General features: G+C 46.9%; 1 protein-coding gene across 2 annotated transcripts in view; it reads left to right on the forward strand.

Annotated features, from left to right (window-relative positions):
- Positions 1-17,646, forward strand: part of LOC144102093 (phosphoribosyl pyrophosphate synthase-associated protein 2) — a 65,616-nt gene that overhangs the window by 31,533 nt on the left and 16,437 nt on the right. For both annotated transcript variants that reach the window (XM_077635377.1, XM_077635376.1), the window contains 6 exons: positions 2,646-2,712; positions 3,989-4,161; positions 4,745-4,860; positions 6,894-6,981; positions 10,048-10,170; positions 16,755-16,825. In XM_077635377.1, coding sequence (XP_077491503.1) covers positions 2,646-2,712; positions 3,989-4,161; positions 4,745-4,860; positions 6,894-6,981; positions 10,048-10,170; positions 16,755-16,825 — 638 coding nt within the window. The remainder of the gene's footprint in view (positions 1-2,645; positions 2,713-3,988; positions 4,162-4,744; positions 4,861-6,893; positions 6,982-10,047; positions 10,171-16,754; positions 16,826-17,646) is intronic.

Raw genomic sequence — 17,646 nt, forward strand, 5'->3', positions numbered from 1 at the left:
TCCATGACATTTCATTTCAGCAGGTGTCCTACATCTGTGGCAGCTGACACTTGGACCTTTGTTTGATTACTATGTTGGTAAAGGCTATTTCTTTAAGTATGTTGGCTGTTCCTGCGAGCAGAAATGAAAATTATTGGTGTCTTTACTCTCTGTCATAGGTGGCATGCCAGGGGTTAGAGAGTGAAGCTAGTGGGACCAAGGCATATTCGAGAGAACTGTCTCGCATGCTGATTAAGCAGCAGCTACAGTGCCATTTGGTGTTTCACTTTTTATCCAAGCATGCGTGACCTGTTCACTGAAAAGACATTGGCAAAGTTCGTGCTGTGCCGCTTGTTCCTATTTCTTCCCCACTTGGTGCGATGGCTTGCCATGTTGCTGGATTTCCTTTTCCCTCCCTCTGCAGCAGGGTAGGTCTGACTTTTCCTGCATAAAGAGAGTGCTGTCTTGTCGCTGGAGGTGATCGTGTGCTGGCACTGTTGTGTGTACTGCATGCCTAGGTGGTGGTGGTAGCACTGGCCTCTTGTGCTGATTCTTGCGGTGTGCAGTGAAGGCATGAACTGTGCATGCATCTTGTTGTCTAGAGTGCCGAGGAAATCTTTTTCAGAGCTCTTCCGGAACTTTTTGAACATTTTGAGTTGATAATCATATCGTATTCCTTAAAGCCCCTTGCTCCAGTAAAAAAACCCGTTTTTCAAAATACCAAGTAGAAGTATTTGCAAATATTAAAAACCAAAAAAACCAAAACCCGAAAGTGTGTTTCAACCAAATGATGTCAGAACAGGCCGTCCTATAACGTCGCGGATATTGCCAAAAAACTTATTGTACGCATGTTGATTGGCTGAACCGGTGACTATAAATGAGAGCTTCAGTCGTTACTTGTCTGAAATGAGCAAAGCGAGCTCTAAATCTTGTCCTTCAGCAAGTGCAAACCATCAATGGCCATGTGTCCAGCAAGGTTGCCTGTAGAAATCGTCGATTGAGGCCATGAAATAGAACATTTTAAAATTAGTTTGCGCTGCAACAAAACACTGCCCCACTGCGAAATTTGGCACAAAGGACAAGAAAACTGGAGAACATACCATGGCAGTTTCAGTAAAAGTAGAAGAGACAAAAAACGCTGGAGTTGCCGAGTGTGTCTCTGAGCCACTCAGTGCACAAGCATGTAGCTTCAGTGCTTGAAGCAGCTAACAGTCAGCAGTGCGAGAAGCAGGGCTAGTTCATATTGCATTGCTTTGCAACTTAAGTGTGCTTGCTTAGTGTGGACAGAGTGGATGACAGAATGGAATGCCTTGCATCCCATTGTGTCTTGCCATACTTCTTTATCCGTTTTGTCTGCGCTGAGCACATTCAAGTTGCAAAGGAAGGTGTGACTTTCATAGTGTGCTAGATAGGATCCTCTCTGTTTGGACAAATTGGTGGAAGGATTTTTGGGAGAAGGTCAACACAGGATTGGAAGCGTGTGGCTTGTGTCGGCACCAAGCGCATTGTGCTAGGCTGCGGCAGCATGTGTTGTTGCCATATTATGGGAGGCATTTAAACGCAGCAGCGTTAAGGGACCCGTGTCGCAGAAAATCGAGCGGCATCATCGTTGGCTGTGAGCTAGAAATCTCGATGGAAGCAAAGGGTTAATAAAATTGAGCTAAAAATAAAATTTGGTTAATTTGGGTTTTGGTGAAAATCAAACACAATACTTTCAAATTGTGAGACGGGCACGCTACCTGCAGGCCACGAAGGCTGATTGATTCAAGCTGCATAAAGGTAGAGCTAGTGAATGCCTTCTGGTCTTTGACTTGGCAAGTGTCTTATAGACAGTATTGATGCGTACATGAGTAATTATAAGTATGCAAATTGGGAAAAGTGTAATTGAGCAGGTGATGTGAAAGGGACCTGAAAGCACTATTGCGTTCTATTCTTAAAGGCAGAGCTGGAGCGTCCCGCAAGTTTTCTTGCTTCATTCATTGTGGCTGGTACCACAACCATTCGCTTGTCCTGCCACACTGCTGCTTATGGCTTTAGGTAACCCTGTTGTCCTCCTCAGGAAACAAGGCATTGAGTGGCAGGCAACAGTGGACCCATGTTGCACTTCAGAACCTGGTGCATTGAAATCGGGAGCCGTATTTTCGGTCTAGGTAAAGCCTAGCGACACTCGTTATTCGGGCTCCCATCGTGGTCGTAGTGTGCTTACTCTTGCAGCACTCTGTAAACACTAGTACACCTATAACGGAGTAAGAAGGGAGTAAGCTGTCCTCCTCTAGCACAGTCCCTCTTAGAGTGCACTTCTGTTAACCAGCCTCATGGAATGTTGGGACAAAGCCTTAGGCAAAGTGGGCCGCACTGCAGGACACCATCACTTGAGGTACTGTCCAAACACATGTATGTAGTATTATTATTCATTATTCTTTTTTTTTTTGTGCACACGCATTAGTCTCCTCTTGAGAGAGCCTTGAGAATCTGCAAATTCCATCCTGGCTTGGTATCATTTTTTTTCTTACAATATTTTGGCTACTTCCAGTTATTTCCAAGCAGATGTGTGTGATCACTGAAACTGCACAGTGACGACAACACTGGTTGCTGGTAAAACCCACACTGGACTTGGGTGTATCGTTTAACACCTTATAACACTTATATCTTTGCACACTTTTCAGAAACTCTTGTCGACATTGGGGAGTCCGTGAGGTGTAGGGATGTGTACATCATCCAGACCGGGTCCAAGTGAGTCTTTCTTTAAAATTTTTCTCCACTTTGCCAAACACATGTGTGACGCGTGATTTTCTGTTGGTCATATTACAGTTCTCTGGGCTTGACAGTATGGTAAACAGTCGCACAGGTGGTGTGAGGGACTTTGTGCCTCACCTCAGATCCAGCCAGGCAGCTTGTTGGACTAGGCTACTTAGTGAAGGCAGGCATATCCAGACGTGACCCTTTGCTGAAACTAAGTGATCTAGTAAAGGTATCAAAAGCAAAGCCATGAAAATTGTGCATTCAGTTGCATGTACAGAATGTACGAAAATGCAAACAGGGTATAACAGAGGCATGGTGTGTAATGTGCACAATGTTGCCTGTCATTCCCTCTTTGTCATGGCCCGTTCGCATTTTGTGCATCAGTAGTATGTGCCTTGTATGTGCATGAGTGCCCCAAGACCTATTTTACTTTGACTACTGCAAGTGGGCTGGCATATCTACAGATGCCGCCCAGGTGGGTGTCCGAAGTGGCGAGGTGCTGAGAAGCACTCGTAGGCATAGTCGAAAAGCAGGTGTGGGCATGGGAGCACAATGAGAAAAACATCGTTCGAACGCTTAGAAGACTTGTAACTAACCTGCAAAAGGCAGAGGTGAAACGGGTTTGTAGTCTGCATCGTAGCAAAGCCCCCATGCCCACTGAAATCCTGAAGACGGTTGTAGGCATTTATGTAGGGCGGTGTCGCTGATGTCGGTGCTGATGAAACGGATGATCCGGGGGGAACCACAAGGATTTGCCATATAAAGCGGTACAGGGGCAGATATCAGGTACGGGCTCTTGGAACAAGCAGCAGCAATCATCGCTGAAGCACCGATAAGGCGTTGACGATAAGGGTTGACAGCTGCAAAAGAGTGAGATGAAACAGGTTTGTGATCTGCATCATAGCAAAGCCCCCATGCCCACTCTCTAATGTTTTAGGCAGGCAGGCAGGCAGCACTTGTGTACTGTCATTTTTTCTGGAAAGCTAGGAGCAACTGTTTGTTCCCAAACTTCCATGTATCTGGCAAAGTCTAATATATGCATGTGTAGACACACCTGGCTGCTCTGGTTGTGAAGTGAGTAGGCTAAATCTAAGCAGGTTGTAGCACTTATCAAATTTTCATTGCCATTTATTTTCTCAGTGTTTCGGAGTTCCTTTCCAGTTTCGCCTCTCGGTGGATGTTGTCCTAGCAAGGCAGGCCCCTGTGGTTGTTGCCCCCTCGGTTGGCATTGTTTCCACCGGTGTTTGCGTATCTGTTCCCCCTGCAGGGATGTCAACAACAGCATCATGGAGCTGCTCATAATGGCCTACTGTTGCAAGACATCCTGCGCGCGCAAGATTGTGGGTGTGATCCCCTACCTCCCCTATGGCAAGCAGAGCAAGATGCGCAAGCGTGGCTGCATAGTCTCCAAGCTGCTCGCACAGATGCTTGTCAAGGCTGGTGCGTCCTCCCTTTACCGCTTGCCGCACCTTTGAAGTCTGTCACGTTGTGTTGGCACAGGACTGTCTCCAAACTCTTCTGTGCCTTCCCATCAGTTGTTATTCATGCAGTGTTAACCACACAAACTACCTAATTGCATTTGCGAGGAACGATGTGTACAGAGTGATCTTGTGCATTTGTACTAGTTATCAGCCTGTAAGCACCGTATACCTTGAAAACCTTCAATACCTTTGGACATGTACAAGCCCACACATGAGAATAACATAAGGACGTCCAAATACTAAATGCCTTGAGACCCCTGTGTGATGTACTGCTGCTGCCTTGGTCTATGCACTGGTCTTGTACATGTTACGTGTCAAGGCACCATGTGCAGCTTGACTCATATCCTGGCTCTGCGTTGTGGCAAACAAGTTAAGCCAAGTAAATTGGTTGCACCACAGACCCAGTGCCAACGTCAATACGTTAGCTGCGGAGAATGTGCCTAATTACTGGCTTGCAAGCGAGGCCAGAACTCTTGCTTGTAACCGAGGGCTGCTGTGAAGAGGAGTCTGTGAGCATGGTGCACCCTGCCTCCCGTGTGCAGGGCTGACGCACATCATCACCATGGACCTGCACCAGAAGGAGGTGCAGGGCTTCTTTGACATCCCCGTCGACAACCTGCGGGCCTCCCCTTTCCTGCTCCAGTACATCACGGAATGCGTGCGTGCGCCCTCCCCCTCCTCTTGCACTGGGTGCAGTCAGAGTGGGCTCATCTCTGCTCTCTTGAACTGATGAAGGGTGGTAATTTGGGCCTGTTGGTTCACCACACAAGAGGAAAATGTGCAGCGCAAAAAACGCATGGACGACAGAAGAAAGACAAACACAAGCGCTGACACTGCCAACTGAGAATGGTTTTATTTTCACGTGCAATAAATACCAAGATAAAAGGCCAAGTGATTTAGCAGGATGCGCGTTCTGTGTAGGTACAAAGAGAAAGGAGCGAGAGAAATCTTCAAGACATTCATCATCGACAAAAGGGGAGAGACCTGCGTCAGCACACCATCAATCGCCCTCCTCAAGAAGGAATTCTCATATCTGAAATCTTGAGTTCGCTTTCCCAGATTAGTGTCTGACCTTTTTTTGGTTTCCTTTTTGTTTTACATCCTGCTAAATAACTTGGTGTTTTATCTTTCCTTCCTTCGACAGTATTTACTGCACGTGTAAATAAAAGTTTTCAGTCGGTAGCGCAAGTGCTTGCATTTGTCTTCCTTCTGTCGTCCATGCGTTTTTTGTGCTGCATAATTTCCTCTTCTGCTCTCTTGACATTTGCATTTCTTGTTTCTCGTATTCTGCGCTCCGTTTTGAGTTTAGTGCATAGTTGTGCTTTATGAAGTTAGTTGTTGCTCGTTACAATAATACATTGCAGGCAGCCATCTTGGGGAGTGTTAAAGAAGCCCACTTTCAAAGCAGCTGTCTGTGGTTGTCAACTTGTGGTAGCTGCAGCCAGGAGTAAATGCAGGAGTACCACGTGTGCCAGAGTGAGCTAAGCTTGCGTTGCGGTTACAGCCTTAAAGTGCGTGCTCAACAGATTGTATACTCAAGTATGTGAAGTCAAGTTTCAGCTTGTGTGCATGGTTGTAATGTTTGTTCTATATGGTTGGCACTTGATCTCTCTGCTTTGTTTCCTGACTAGCAGGGAATGGCCTTCAGCAGGGAATGGTCTTAAAACCAGTCGATTGCTCATTTTAGGCAGTCGCTCCAAGAGTCATGAGGCAGGACAGGATAATAGCCACTATTGCGCATTGCACTGCAGGCATGCTCCATCACAGATGCACTTCTAAAGCAGAGTGGCACAGTGCTGCGGGGGAGCATGCTCAGACTTAGGGGAAAGACAAACAAGTTTCACTAGCTACAACATGGGCACATGCTACAACAGAGGCCACAAAATGCCAAGTATTCTCATTCCCTTGTATCCTTACTGCTTTTCTTTCGTTTTTTTTTTTTTACGCAAGAGCATCAGTACCCCCAAGTTGTAAAAAACTTCTGGCATCGGCTGCATTGCCATTGGCGACCGTTCGAAGCCTCACAGCCAGGGTGGCCCAAGCAACTGGCAGCCTAGGTGGGCCCTTGAGGTTGCGTGGCCATGTGGAGTCATCACAACCTGCCCACTGTATTGTGTGCAAAGTGATCACTGTGGCAGGTGGCAGTTAAATTAATGATTGGTCGCGAGAGGTTGGCCAGGAAGACTGGCCTGTGTCTCACAAACCCCGCTGGTGTTTGTATTGGCCAGGTCAGCGGTGCATCGCTTGATTAATGCACCAGAAGTGAAGAGGCATAAGGACACCCAGCGATCTATGAATGTAAAGTAGAGAAAGACCAGTTCCGCATATATGGTCATTAACGCTATCGCGTCACACCCTCAAGGCGGAGCTTAAGTGTCCCATCAAGTTTTTTTTTGTTCATTGTGCACATATGCATGGTATAAAAATGACAATGCCACCCACATTCCTGGATGGTGTAAATGGGATAAAAAATTGGATTCTTTGTTTGCAATTTTCTCGCCAGCGCAGTCATTTTTTTGCGCAGAAAAAATATTGGTGGCATCTGGGAACGGTAATTTATCAGTCTAGCGTGGCTCCTTGTTTCTGTGGATAGTTTGCTTTATTATCCCCTTTCATTGCGTCAGTGACATTGCATTCAGTTGTGGCCACACCAAGTGCTCACCAGCAGAAGTGTAATTGTGCGGCTTGCAGATCCCGGACTACAGGAATGCTGTCATTGTTGCTCGGAACCCATCCACAGCGAACAAGGCCACGTCGTACGCTGAGCGCTTAAGACTCGGTGAGTACTGTATCTCTGCTGGTTGGCTGGTTGAGGTTTACTCCTTGTGGGGGGGGGTCTAGCTAAGGAGGCATGGGAAGTGTGCTGCTTATGTTGAGGACTGGGGGCAGTGCTAACTTCTTTGATGGGGGGGGGGGGGTATGGATTTTGACAGAGCGATCGGAAATGGGAGCCATGCAAGGGCTGTACAAGTGGAGGCCTGGTTATTTTGGGGGATTTTCTCGGTGAACCCTTTGCCTGTTATCTCCATCATTTTCTTCATTTTAAGCAAAGCTCAACTTTCTGTTTCTTTTACTTGACGCAGTCAAAGAATTTGCACTTGTCTGTAGCCATTGCATTTGCCCCTGTGTAAGGTGCGGAAGGGCATCAAGGCTTTGACTGCGTATTGTGGTTGTGGGCTCGCACGAGAGGCGACCGTTCGGCTTCTGGAATGCCCATTAACTCAAATCTGCTCAGACTGAACTGCATTCTTCTTTTCACTGACTTGATTGGCACCTGAGCTTGTTTGACCCGAAATGAGTGGAAACTTGTGAACAAAAAACACCCCAGCTTGTCACTCTCACAAGAACATCCAGCTACAGTTGTTTGGTCACTAATGAGCACATAATAGCACTTGTACTGGTTGGTTTGACGTCATGCCGTCTAGTCGGGAAAAATGGCTGACGAAGTGCACAGGGCACCGACCAATGTTGTGAGAAAAATGGACATTTTGGAAGCACTATATAGCTCATTTGTTTTCAAAGCGTCAATTGTTCTTTTGACGTTGGTCAGTGACCTATGAACTCCTTCATGCTAGCGCTTGCAATCTCTCTGAGTACTTCCTCTCTCTTGCACGACCAGAATCACGGCTGCTGCCAGCTGCTTCGTTTGGGGGCGTGGTTCTGTGGTGTTGCAAAAATTGTCTGAGTGCACTCCGTTAATCACCTGAGGGACATGCGGGAATCCTAAAGCTCTTCAAGAGAGTTGTTGAGTGGTGATAATTGCACACCACTCACAGCCATTTCATTACATGTCCCGCCTGATCCACTTACTTTTCTACTTCAGCTAGGACACCACTGTCACAACTGTTCTCCGATTTATGCTGTTCGCCTTTGTGGCGTGGCGTTACACCGTTTGTTTTTGGTCCCTTACCACTTTATTATGTCTTAAATGTTAGTTGTGTGCAAATACGGTCCTAAATTTTGAATATCTTATAGATAATGTTGGCTGTTTTATCACAATACAGTCAACAACCGATTTTTCAGACTCTAGGGACCACGAAAACAACTGAAAAATCAGGCAGGCAAACTTACTGTAAATGTGGTGGAGAAAGTGAGGAAGAAGTTTTGTGCGCATTTTGAAGCTCCATGTCTAAATTTCGCCACGGGTCATGTGCAACGGCGGCGACCACTTTCACAAGCTCAGTCTAACTGTGGTGCCCTCAGCATGTCGCCTATGAATGCACGGGTTGGGACAAAGTCTAGACTCCAAAGCGAACACGCTGCACCCGCAGTACGAAGGGCCTGGAAGAAGAACACAAAGGTGGCGAAACGATAAGAATTGTTAAATGGCCAATGCAAGCTCTCCATCAGCGTTGGCCTTTGTAACTGGGCCTAGCAACTAGAGCCAAACTCGGAATCACATCCAACGATGTGCACTCTGCGGTGGCTTGCGTATATTGAGAGGTGTCTTGCCTATCATCGAAACGCCAGTTGGTTACGGTTTTACGATAGGAAAGCCAGGGTTGTGGTGCGTGTTGACACGGGCACGCTGACCTCGCTTTGAAATACACCATCATTTTCTTCCACTCTCGCATTCTCTGTGAAGCTGTACATTTCCCATGCGCTTCGGTGCTACCTCTTCCCGTATTCGGGATGAAAGACTCTGCACAGATGAGTTCCGTGAGCTCTGACTACTGTTCAAGTTTGTGTGGCGGACGACATTCAAGAACAGTAGGAATTCAAAACCATGCGGGCACAATTTGCCGAGTCACGCAGGATATCAGCCTCGTAATTTGAGCGGCTCCCTTTAAGCTTGAATTTCGTTTTGTTTGATCAAGTTTTTGATCTCTCCTGAGGTTGAATTAATGAGGTTCCACTGTACACATTATATAAGGCGGCTTGTGTATTATTGACGGCGAGTGCGAGCGAGGTCTGAAAAATCGAGCAGTCAGTTGCGGTATCCAAAATTTCAGGCGCTCTTATGCTTGGCTTTCTAGGCCATGTCGCGGTGCCGCGAAAAAGTCCGAATAGTCAAGCTTGTCCGAATTTTCTTTTGTCGACTGTATTTTAAGTATTCGAACCTTCTGAACATTCAGAAGTTATGAAATATCCTCTTCAATTTAGCATGCACCCGAACACTGCAGCATTTCGAAGGGCTGTTGCTTACCACTGGCAACATCTCACACTTTCAGATGAATTGATGTGCTTCTTCCTCGTAGTATTGACTGCCAGCTGCAAGTGGCTGAAGTGCATTGCCAGGTTGCACTTTTAATGTGGTAGCATTTAGGTTGTCGTCTCTCAGAAAATTTCCGGCTTCTCTGTCACGAAATTCCCCAATTGGCTGAAAGGGTCGCGACGTCGTCAACACCACGTGACCATCAGGGGGCCAATCATAGAGTACCGCCAAACTTAGAAGTCTGAGGACCCCCAAAATTTCAAAGGACCCCAAAATTTTGGAAGTAGGTTCACTACAAACAAGTGGATTAAGGTGGATTAGTGGGCCGGATTGGTATAATTCCAGGTACTTTAATATTCTAGAAGATGATGACTCATGCGTACCACATGAGGGCAGTAGAACCAGTCCCAACCAGAGCTGTGGGGGGAAAATCGCAAGAACATTAGACACTCATTGTAGACACTGTTGCTGGCAACCTAAATGTTCTCACATTTTCTTCTTTATGGATCTGGTTAAGAAGTCCCCAAAGTTTTCTTTAGAGGTAATGAGCCCCACAAGGTGTGAACTCATTCTGCCCCAAGTGTCACACAGGGAAACCAACCTGTGTTTGCTGGAAGGAGGGGAGCAAGCAGGGGTGTCTCGTGTGGCCACTCCGTCAGGAGAGTCGGTTCTCTCCCCTCCTTGGTGCAGGCATTGCTGTGATCCACGGAGAGCAGAAGGAGTCAGAGTCGGACATGGTGGACGGCCGCTATTCGCCCCCCACGGTGCACTCGTTGGCTCGCACCATGGAGGTGGGCCTCGACATTATGCCTGGTGAGTGCCACGCGCACCTCCATTTGCACTTGGCTGCCGCAGCCTGTGCAGGACTGAGCAAGGAGAGAAGACTAACACCTTCCTTCTTTGACTTAGGGTGGCACACGTTCCAGGTCTTGGTTGTGTCTCTTCTCACTCTGTGCCTCTGGACGACAAGTGAATAGAGGCCTGCAAGTGTGGCACACTGCAGTGAAAAGATTTGCCCCCCGATTTACCTGGTTAAGCTGAATGCAACTTAACACTTTCCTGCCCATGGAAAAAGTAGTGGTTTTTGGGTGGTATAGGAAATATTTCTTTTCCTTTAACGTAACGTGCTTCATACTCAAGTGAATAGTATATTTGTTGTGAGGAAGAAATCCTCTTTTCATTGGTATTAGTCGCAAATGAAAATGTTTATTGGAAAAAATAGGGAAAAAGAAATTTACACAAAAATTTCCAACAGCACTGGAGAAAATGTGCAAAAACATCAACATTTCTTCATACACACAAAATATAAAAACTTTTCAGTATATACATTTTGTTTAGGAAAGATCTGTGCAATGTTTCACAAAATTTCAGCTTTCTATGTACAAAACTTAATGAGGTGAAAAAAAAAAATATCCGCCTCGCTGCACTCCGGAACGCAATGCCAAGGTTGAGGCCTGGTTGTCTTTCAGGGGAAAACACAACTCTCTGCGCAGCCGCCAGCAAATGGTCCCTCCCGAAAAACGTTGACACCCTGCAAGTAAGAAATCTCACCTTCAGCACACGGAGGATATCTACAGATCAGTGTGCAAGCACAGCGAAACAATTCGGAGAAAGGGAAACTTATCAACGGATGCCTGTTGACGTTCCGGGCTGGATCGATGCACTTTCGCTTTCAGTGCTAAAATCCGACGAACCGAAATTGTCCTCCGAGTCCTGTATCAGATGCATTTAATGTTGCTGAGCCAACCTTACTCGTTTTCATTTTTGCTGAGTTAGTCTGTCCCTTACATCCTCTTTTCATAATTGGAGAGGGGATTTCCCTCTTTCTACCTTGGCAGGTGGAGAGAGACAAATCCCTCTAAACACCACCTGCTACAGTTGGCAGGTGGAGGCTTTTTCACTAGTGATAGTGCTAGCGCACTAATCTGGGAAACAGCGCAAGTTGTGAGACCAGGGAAAGGACAAGAACCACTGTGTTTGTTTTTCGCTGCTATTAATCTCCCACAACTAGCCCAGTCAGGTCAAGTTGTGCAGACTGGCTGGCCACCACTGGGCCTGGCAACTCTGCATCTTTGTAGCCCAGCTCGTGCCAGTGGTTGACCGAGCATGGCACCTGACTTGGTCGCAGGGAGTTGCCCTGGGTGGACAGGTGGCTGGCACTGAGACACCAGCAGCAGGTGGTACCATGCATGGCAGCTTTTACACGACTCATTCGGTCAAAAAGCCATCGGTGTCGTAGCAGTTGTAGTTGTTGGCATCGCACATAGGAAATATTAAAGGGCAGCATAAAAATCGGAGGGCACGCACACTGAATGAATAAAAAAATGGGATCTAGGCCGGGAACCGAACCAGGGCCTTTAGCGTTCGAGGCGGGGACACTTCCACTCCGCCACGACGGCTCGACGTTTGAACATGAATAAAGGCGCATCAGTGAATGTGCGGGTTCTTAGAAACGTATCTTTGAAATCTGTACTGAGACGTACATGAGTAATTATGAGAATGTCAATTACGGACTTTGGAATCGGTCGAGTACTATGCGTTTCCCGTATATTTCCTCTGTGCTTCGCGTGCAGTCGTAGTGCCATCGTGTGGCACCCACTGAAACCCCCTTCGCCATGCATGGCGCTGGCCTGGCAGTTTGCGCACGTAGGCGACGTTTGAGTAGTGTTGTTTGTTTCTGAACAGGTATGATGGAACCACAGCTGTCTACGAGTACTAGCGTGGAGCAGCGTCTGTGTTGTTTTCGGAGGCCTCCTAGAGACTCCGAGCGATTTCTCCAACGGTCAAGGTGGTGGCGTTCCGTGGACTTCTTGGCAGCGCTGCAACACGCTGTTGCGTTCCACTCTTAAAGGGGAAGCTTAAGCATCCTCCAATTTTTAATGCAAGAGCAATGAAGCCTCGTCTGGAAAAAAATGATGTGTTGTCGCTGATTAAATTTGCCCATTGGTTGAAGGGAAGGGACATCACTAGACTGGGTGTGACTTCACTTCCAGTAAAGGCATCAACAGCTTTTAATGGAATCGCATTTCTTGCTGTCTATGCCTGTCTACTGGAAGAGGCTTCCTTCTATCATTGAGAGTCACTGGGACAATTTTCAGAGTGCCGCAATCCCCCTCTCCCCGCCATTGGGTTTGCCTGACCATCACATCTGTGGTGTTGCACAGTTGCAGGTTAGATCTCTGCCACGGTGGCCATATTTCACTGGAGGTGAAATACACCACCATGTGCAGTGTGACATCACCGCACATGATATAAAACTCAAACCAGTCCGAAGTCTTCCACTATGGCGTCCCTCATAGCCCATGTGTTGTTTCGGGATGTTAGACTCCATGATCAGCAAAAACCCCCGAACACCACACCAGGTCCTGCTGTCATGAGCAACATCATGTACATATAGGTTGCAGTTGCACTTTTTCCAATCCTGGCACTTGCTTTTATGTTGGTGTCGGTTTTTCTGCTGCCTTGGCACTCTTTCTTCTGACCATTATGGCCTCTGGCATTACAGTGCAAAGAGAACAAATTAAGTGGCAGTGTACTATTCACCATCGTGCACAGAGCACAGCTATGTCCTGCACTCGCAGCCTTCCGCAATAGAAACTCGAGATACAAATCTCATGGAGCCACAAAAAATATATTTATATCATCGTAAGCAAACAAAGTCCACATTCATTCACAGAGGATTTATTTACGGCCATGCGCCACCGCTTCCTGCCCTTGGTGAGTACCACGTGACTGGTGACGTGCAGACAGCGTGTGCTACTTCAGGGTGCAGTGATGGCTCGCGCATTCGCGTCATCCACAGTGGTGTGGGGGAGTGTTCTGAACACCCAGAACTCGGCCCTTTGTGCACAATGTGCTGCGGCCAGGGAATATCTCGTATGAGCTTTGGTTGTATCGTCGAGATTCTGCAGTATGTGTGTCTACATTCCAGTCACTGGGCCAGCCTTGCCTTCATGCACAGGCTTTGGTAGGACATCGTGAAGAGCAAAACCGCAAAACAGGACGGGACTGAGGCAGGCGACAACACAGGGCGGTACTGACAACTGAGCATTTATTGAAACACAGCAGAGCTTATAAGGATCAGTGGAAAGCAATCATAAAAAGAAGATGAGGCATGTAGAAACAATTCAATGGCAACCATGACGAAAACATTCAGTGCGGCGAAAGGAATGAAACCGAGCAAGAATGATACAACTAACCTGTGCAAAACCAAGCAAAAAACAACCTAGTGAAACGCTGACAAAAAAGCCAACTCTTTCTGAAAAATAGACACAGAAGGCGTGCTGACACACTTATCTGGCTCCGAATCCAGGATGGCAACAGCCTCGACAATTTCCCTTTCCAACTGCCCCTTTCTTCTTTCTATGATCTCTGTGCAATTAAGCTTAGGATAGCAGCCCTTACAACTGCGACAATGAAAGGGCAGGGCAGGTCCTCCGGGCCTACTCAAGGAGCGTGCATGCTCTTGCAGACGAATGTTTAAACATCTGCCAGTTTGTCCGATATAAAATCGACCACAGCTGAGGGGAATCTTATAAACCACCCCCATCGCGCATGAGACGTACTTCTTCGAATGCCTCATGCCGCAAACTACATGCGTTGAAGTCTGCTTCCTAAGCAAATTAAAAAGTTTTGAGAGCTTGCAGGGCGCAAACATGACCACGTCAACGCCATATCTGCCTGAGATCTTCTTAAGATTGTGGGAAATACTGTGAAGATATGGTAAGACAACACACTTATTTCGACTAGGTGGCTCATGGGAAAAGTTGTCTTCTTTTGCCGTCTGGCGAAGCTTTTTTAGCAGCGATTCGGCCACAGATCTTAAAAGGGAGCTTGGAAGACCCGCCTTTTCGAGTCGCTCAAGTTGAAGAAAACTGAGCTGCACTTTATGATGGTATGATTTCAAAAGCGCAGACCTAAAACAAGAAGCCAAGGCCCGTTTAACGAGCTTTGAATGGGATGAGTCGAACGGCAATAAAGCTTTCTTCGATCGCGGCTGAAAAGCCCAGCATACATGGTCATGTTGATTAAAATCGAATTTTAAGTCTAAAAACTGGATATATCCATCTTGCGGAAGCTCAAGGGTAAAATTTAGAGAATGTGAACATCCAGAGAACACAGCCAAAAGCTCATCTGCTACATCAACTAATACATCATTATGTGAAAGCTTTAAAAGAAGAAGAAAATCATCCACGTATCTAAAAACGCTAGAAATGAAGGCATGGGTCAACTTGCGTTTCAGCACTCGATCTAAATTGGCCAACTTGAGCAACTCGAAAAGGCGGGTTTTCCAAGCTCCCTTTTAAGATCTGTGGCCGAATCGCTGCTAAAAAAGCTTCGCCAGATGGCAAAAGAAGACAACTTTTCCCATGAGCCACCTAGTCGAAATAAGTGTGTTGTCTTACCATATCTTCACAGTATTTCCCACAATCTTAAGAAGATCTCAGGCAGATATGGCGTTAATGCGGTCATGTCTGCGCCCTGCAAGCTCTCAAAACTTTTTAATTTGGTGAGGAAGCAGACTTCAATGCATGTAGTTTGCGGCATGAGGCATTCGAAGAAGTACGTCTCATGCGCGACGGGGGTGGTTTATAAGATTCCCCTCAGCTGTGGTCGATTTTATATCGGACAAACTGGCAGATGTTTAAACATTCGTCTGCAAGAGCATGCGCGCTCCTTGAGTAGGCCCGGAGGACCTGCCCTGCCCGTTCATTGTCGCAGTTGTAAGGGCTGCTATCCTAAGCTTAATTGCACAGAGATTATAGGAAGAAGAAAGGGGCAGTTGGAAAGGGAAATTGTCGAGGCTGTTGCCATCCTGGAATCGGAGCCAGATAAGTGTGTCAGCACGCCTTCTGTGTCTATTTTTCAGAAAGAGTTAGCTTTTTTGTCAGCGTTTCACTAGGTTGTTTTTTGCTTGGTTTTGCGCAGGTTAGTTGTATCATTCTTGCTCGGTTTCATTCCTTTCGCCGCACTGAATGTTTTCGTCATGGTTGCCATTGAATTGTTTCTACATGCCTCATCTTCTTTTTATGATTGCTTTCCAGATTACACGTGCGACTGATCCTTATAAGCTCTGCTGTGTTTCAATAAATGCTCAGTTGTCAGTACCGCCCTGTGTTGTCGCCTGCCTCAGTCCCGTCCTGTTTTGCGGTTTTGCTCTTCACGATGTCATACCTACTGGCCTACACCAAAGTCCTTCTAAGGCTTTGGTAGCCAGTTTTTAAGGGGAAAAGGTGAACGCAAACAGCCACAAAGACAACCGCTGCGCAAACAACTGCTTTATTCTTCTTGTAACAGCTCATATACAGTCGACGACCGAAAATTCGGATGCCTGATTTTTCGGACATGCTTGAATATTCGGACTTTTTCACGGCACTGCAACATGGCCCATAGAGCCAGTGTATAAGAGCGCCTGAAATTTCGGACGCACCGCAACTGACTGCGCGATTTTTCGGACCTCGTTCGCACTTGCCGCCAATACCCAAGCTGCCATATGTGTACAGTGGAACCTCATTAATTCAAACTGCACGAGAGATCGAAAACCTCATCAAACAAGCTGAAATTCAGCCTGAAAGGCAGCCTCTTAAATCGCGAGGCTGATATTCTGCGTGACTCGGCACATTGCGCCCGTGGGGTTTAGAATTTGTACTGTTTTTGGACGTCATCCGCCGCACAAACTTGTAAAACCGTTAACAACTGTAGTTTCTATGATACGCAAGCCACCGCAGAGTGCATATCGCCGCATGCAGTACCGATTTTAGCTATAGTTGCTAAGCCTAATTACGCCGAAGGAGCACTTGCTTCAGCTGTTTATTGGTTTTTATCGTTGCGCCATCTTCGCGTTCTTTTTCCAGGCCCTTTGCATTGCAGGCACAGCGCAGTTCTCACAGTGGCGTGCTTGCTTTACCCGTCTAGACTTTGTTCTGACCCGTGTGTTCATCGGCAACATGCCAAGGCCAGCACAGCCAGGCCGAGCTCGTGAAAGCGGTCGCCGCCCGCCGTCTGTGCACATGACGTGCATCGAAATTTAGTCATGAGAAGCTTCAAAATGTGCACAAAACTCCTCCCTTTACGCTGCCATATTTGCAACAAGTTGATGATTTTTTCGGTGAAATTTGATTTTCCGGACTGCTCGATTTTTCGGTCGTTTTCGCGGCCGTTAGAGGGTTCGAAAAATCGGTCGTCAACTGTTTCCCATTGGCCACACATGCCCAAGCATAGCCAATGAGTACCCGTCATTCCAGAGGCACCTTTTCACCTTAAGAATACCGTGAACCAATGATCCCCAGCTTAAGTTTTATTGGCTAGCCGCTGTTCCCGGGTGGGTTTTGAGGCAGAATTTTTCTCTCTTTGGGGTTGTGCATGAGTTCTGACCAGCCATGTTTTTGTATTTACAGTACCTGCGGCCAAGGAGAAACCGCCCATCTACGTGGTGGGGGATGTTGGTGGCCGCATTGCCATCATGGTGGTGAGTTGGTTGTCTCCACCATTGCCTTAGCAAGGCTCACTCGAAAGAGTATCTTCAATTGTGGGGTAGACGTTCTTGGCAGGATTGAGCATGTGGCAGCTCTTGGGCCACAGGCAGCTCACAGTGTGGTATCGAAGAAGAGAGGCGTAGACATTCTTCGAGCATTTATGCATTATTTACCACGCAACATTGTAAAAAGGGTCATTGTTCGGCCGATGCTTCTCTCTTAATCCAGGGTGGCTGCGACATGGGTCAGAAGCACTCTTGGTGACAATCATAGTTGCAGGCAATACTGTTTAGAAGTGACTGTGTAGTTTATAACTCGTTGTGTGCTGAGGGTAACTAGTTTCTATGTTCCGTTTCACACTTGGCAGGCAGCACTGCCTAGGCTAGCATGCTTGTTCATGTTTGCTAGATTTGGAGCCAAAAAGTAGAGTGCCATCAGTGATACTGTAGGAGGGCGCCAAAACCAGATGTCTGGCTACCTTGTCAAAGCATGTGCCATATCTACTTAATTCTAAGCACCGACCCCCCTTTTTTTTTCATGATTGCAATGCCCAAAGTAGATTCAGAATTATAGCATGACCCCTTCCCCTTTTCGCAGCGATATCTCATGGGGAGTGAGAAATACCCTATTTACGTAGTGGCGTAGTGAACCCACTTGCATAATGAACCCACCCCGCTATAGTTTTTCTTAGTGCGTTCCTAAGTTTCATGCCGTCAAGACGCGGCATGCCGATAACATTATGGCATGTTTATTTTTTTACGGGAGCTCTGACTGAGGTGGCGTGTTCGGTGAACTTGGCAGAGCACCAAGACAC

This window comes from Amblyomma americanum, chromosome 8 (genome assembly GCF_052857255.1).
Source record: "Amblyomma americanum isolate KBUSLIRL-KWMA chromosome 8, ASM5285725v1, whole genome shotgun sequence".
Lineage (NCBI taxonomy): Eukaryota > Metazoa > Arthropoda > Arachnida > Ixodida > Ixodidae > Amblyomma > Amblyomma americanum.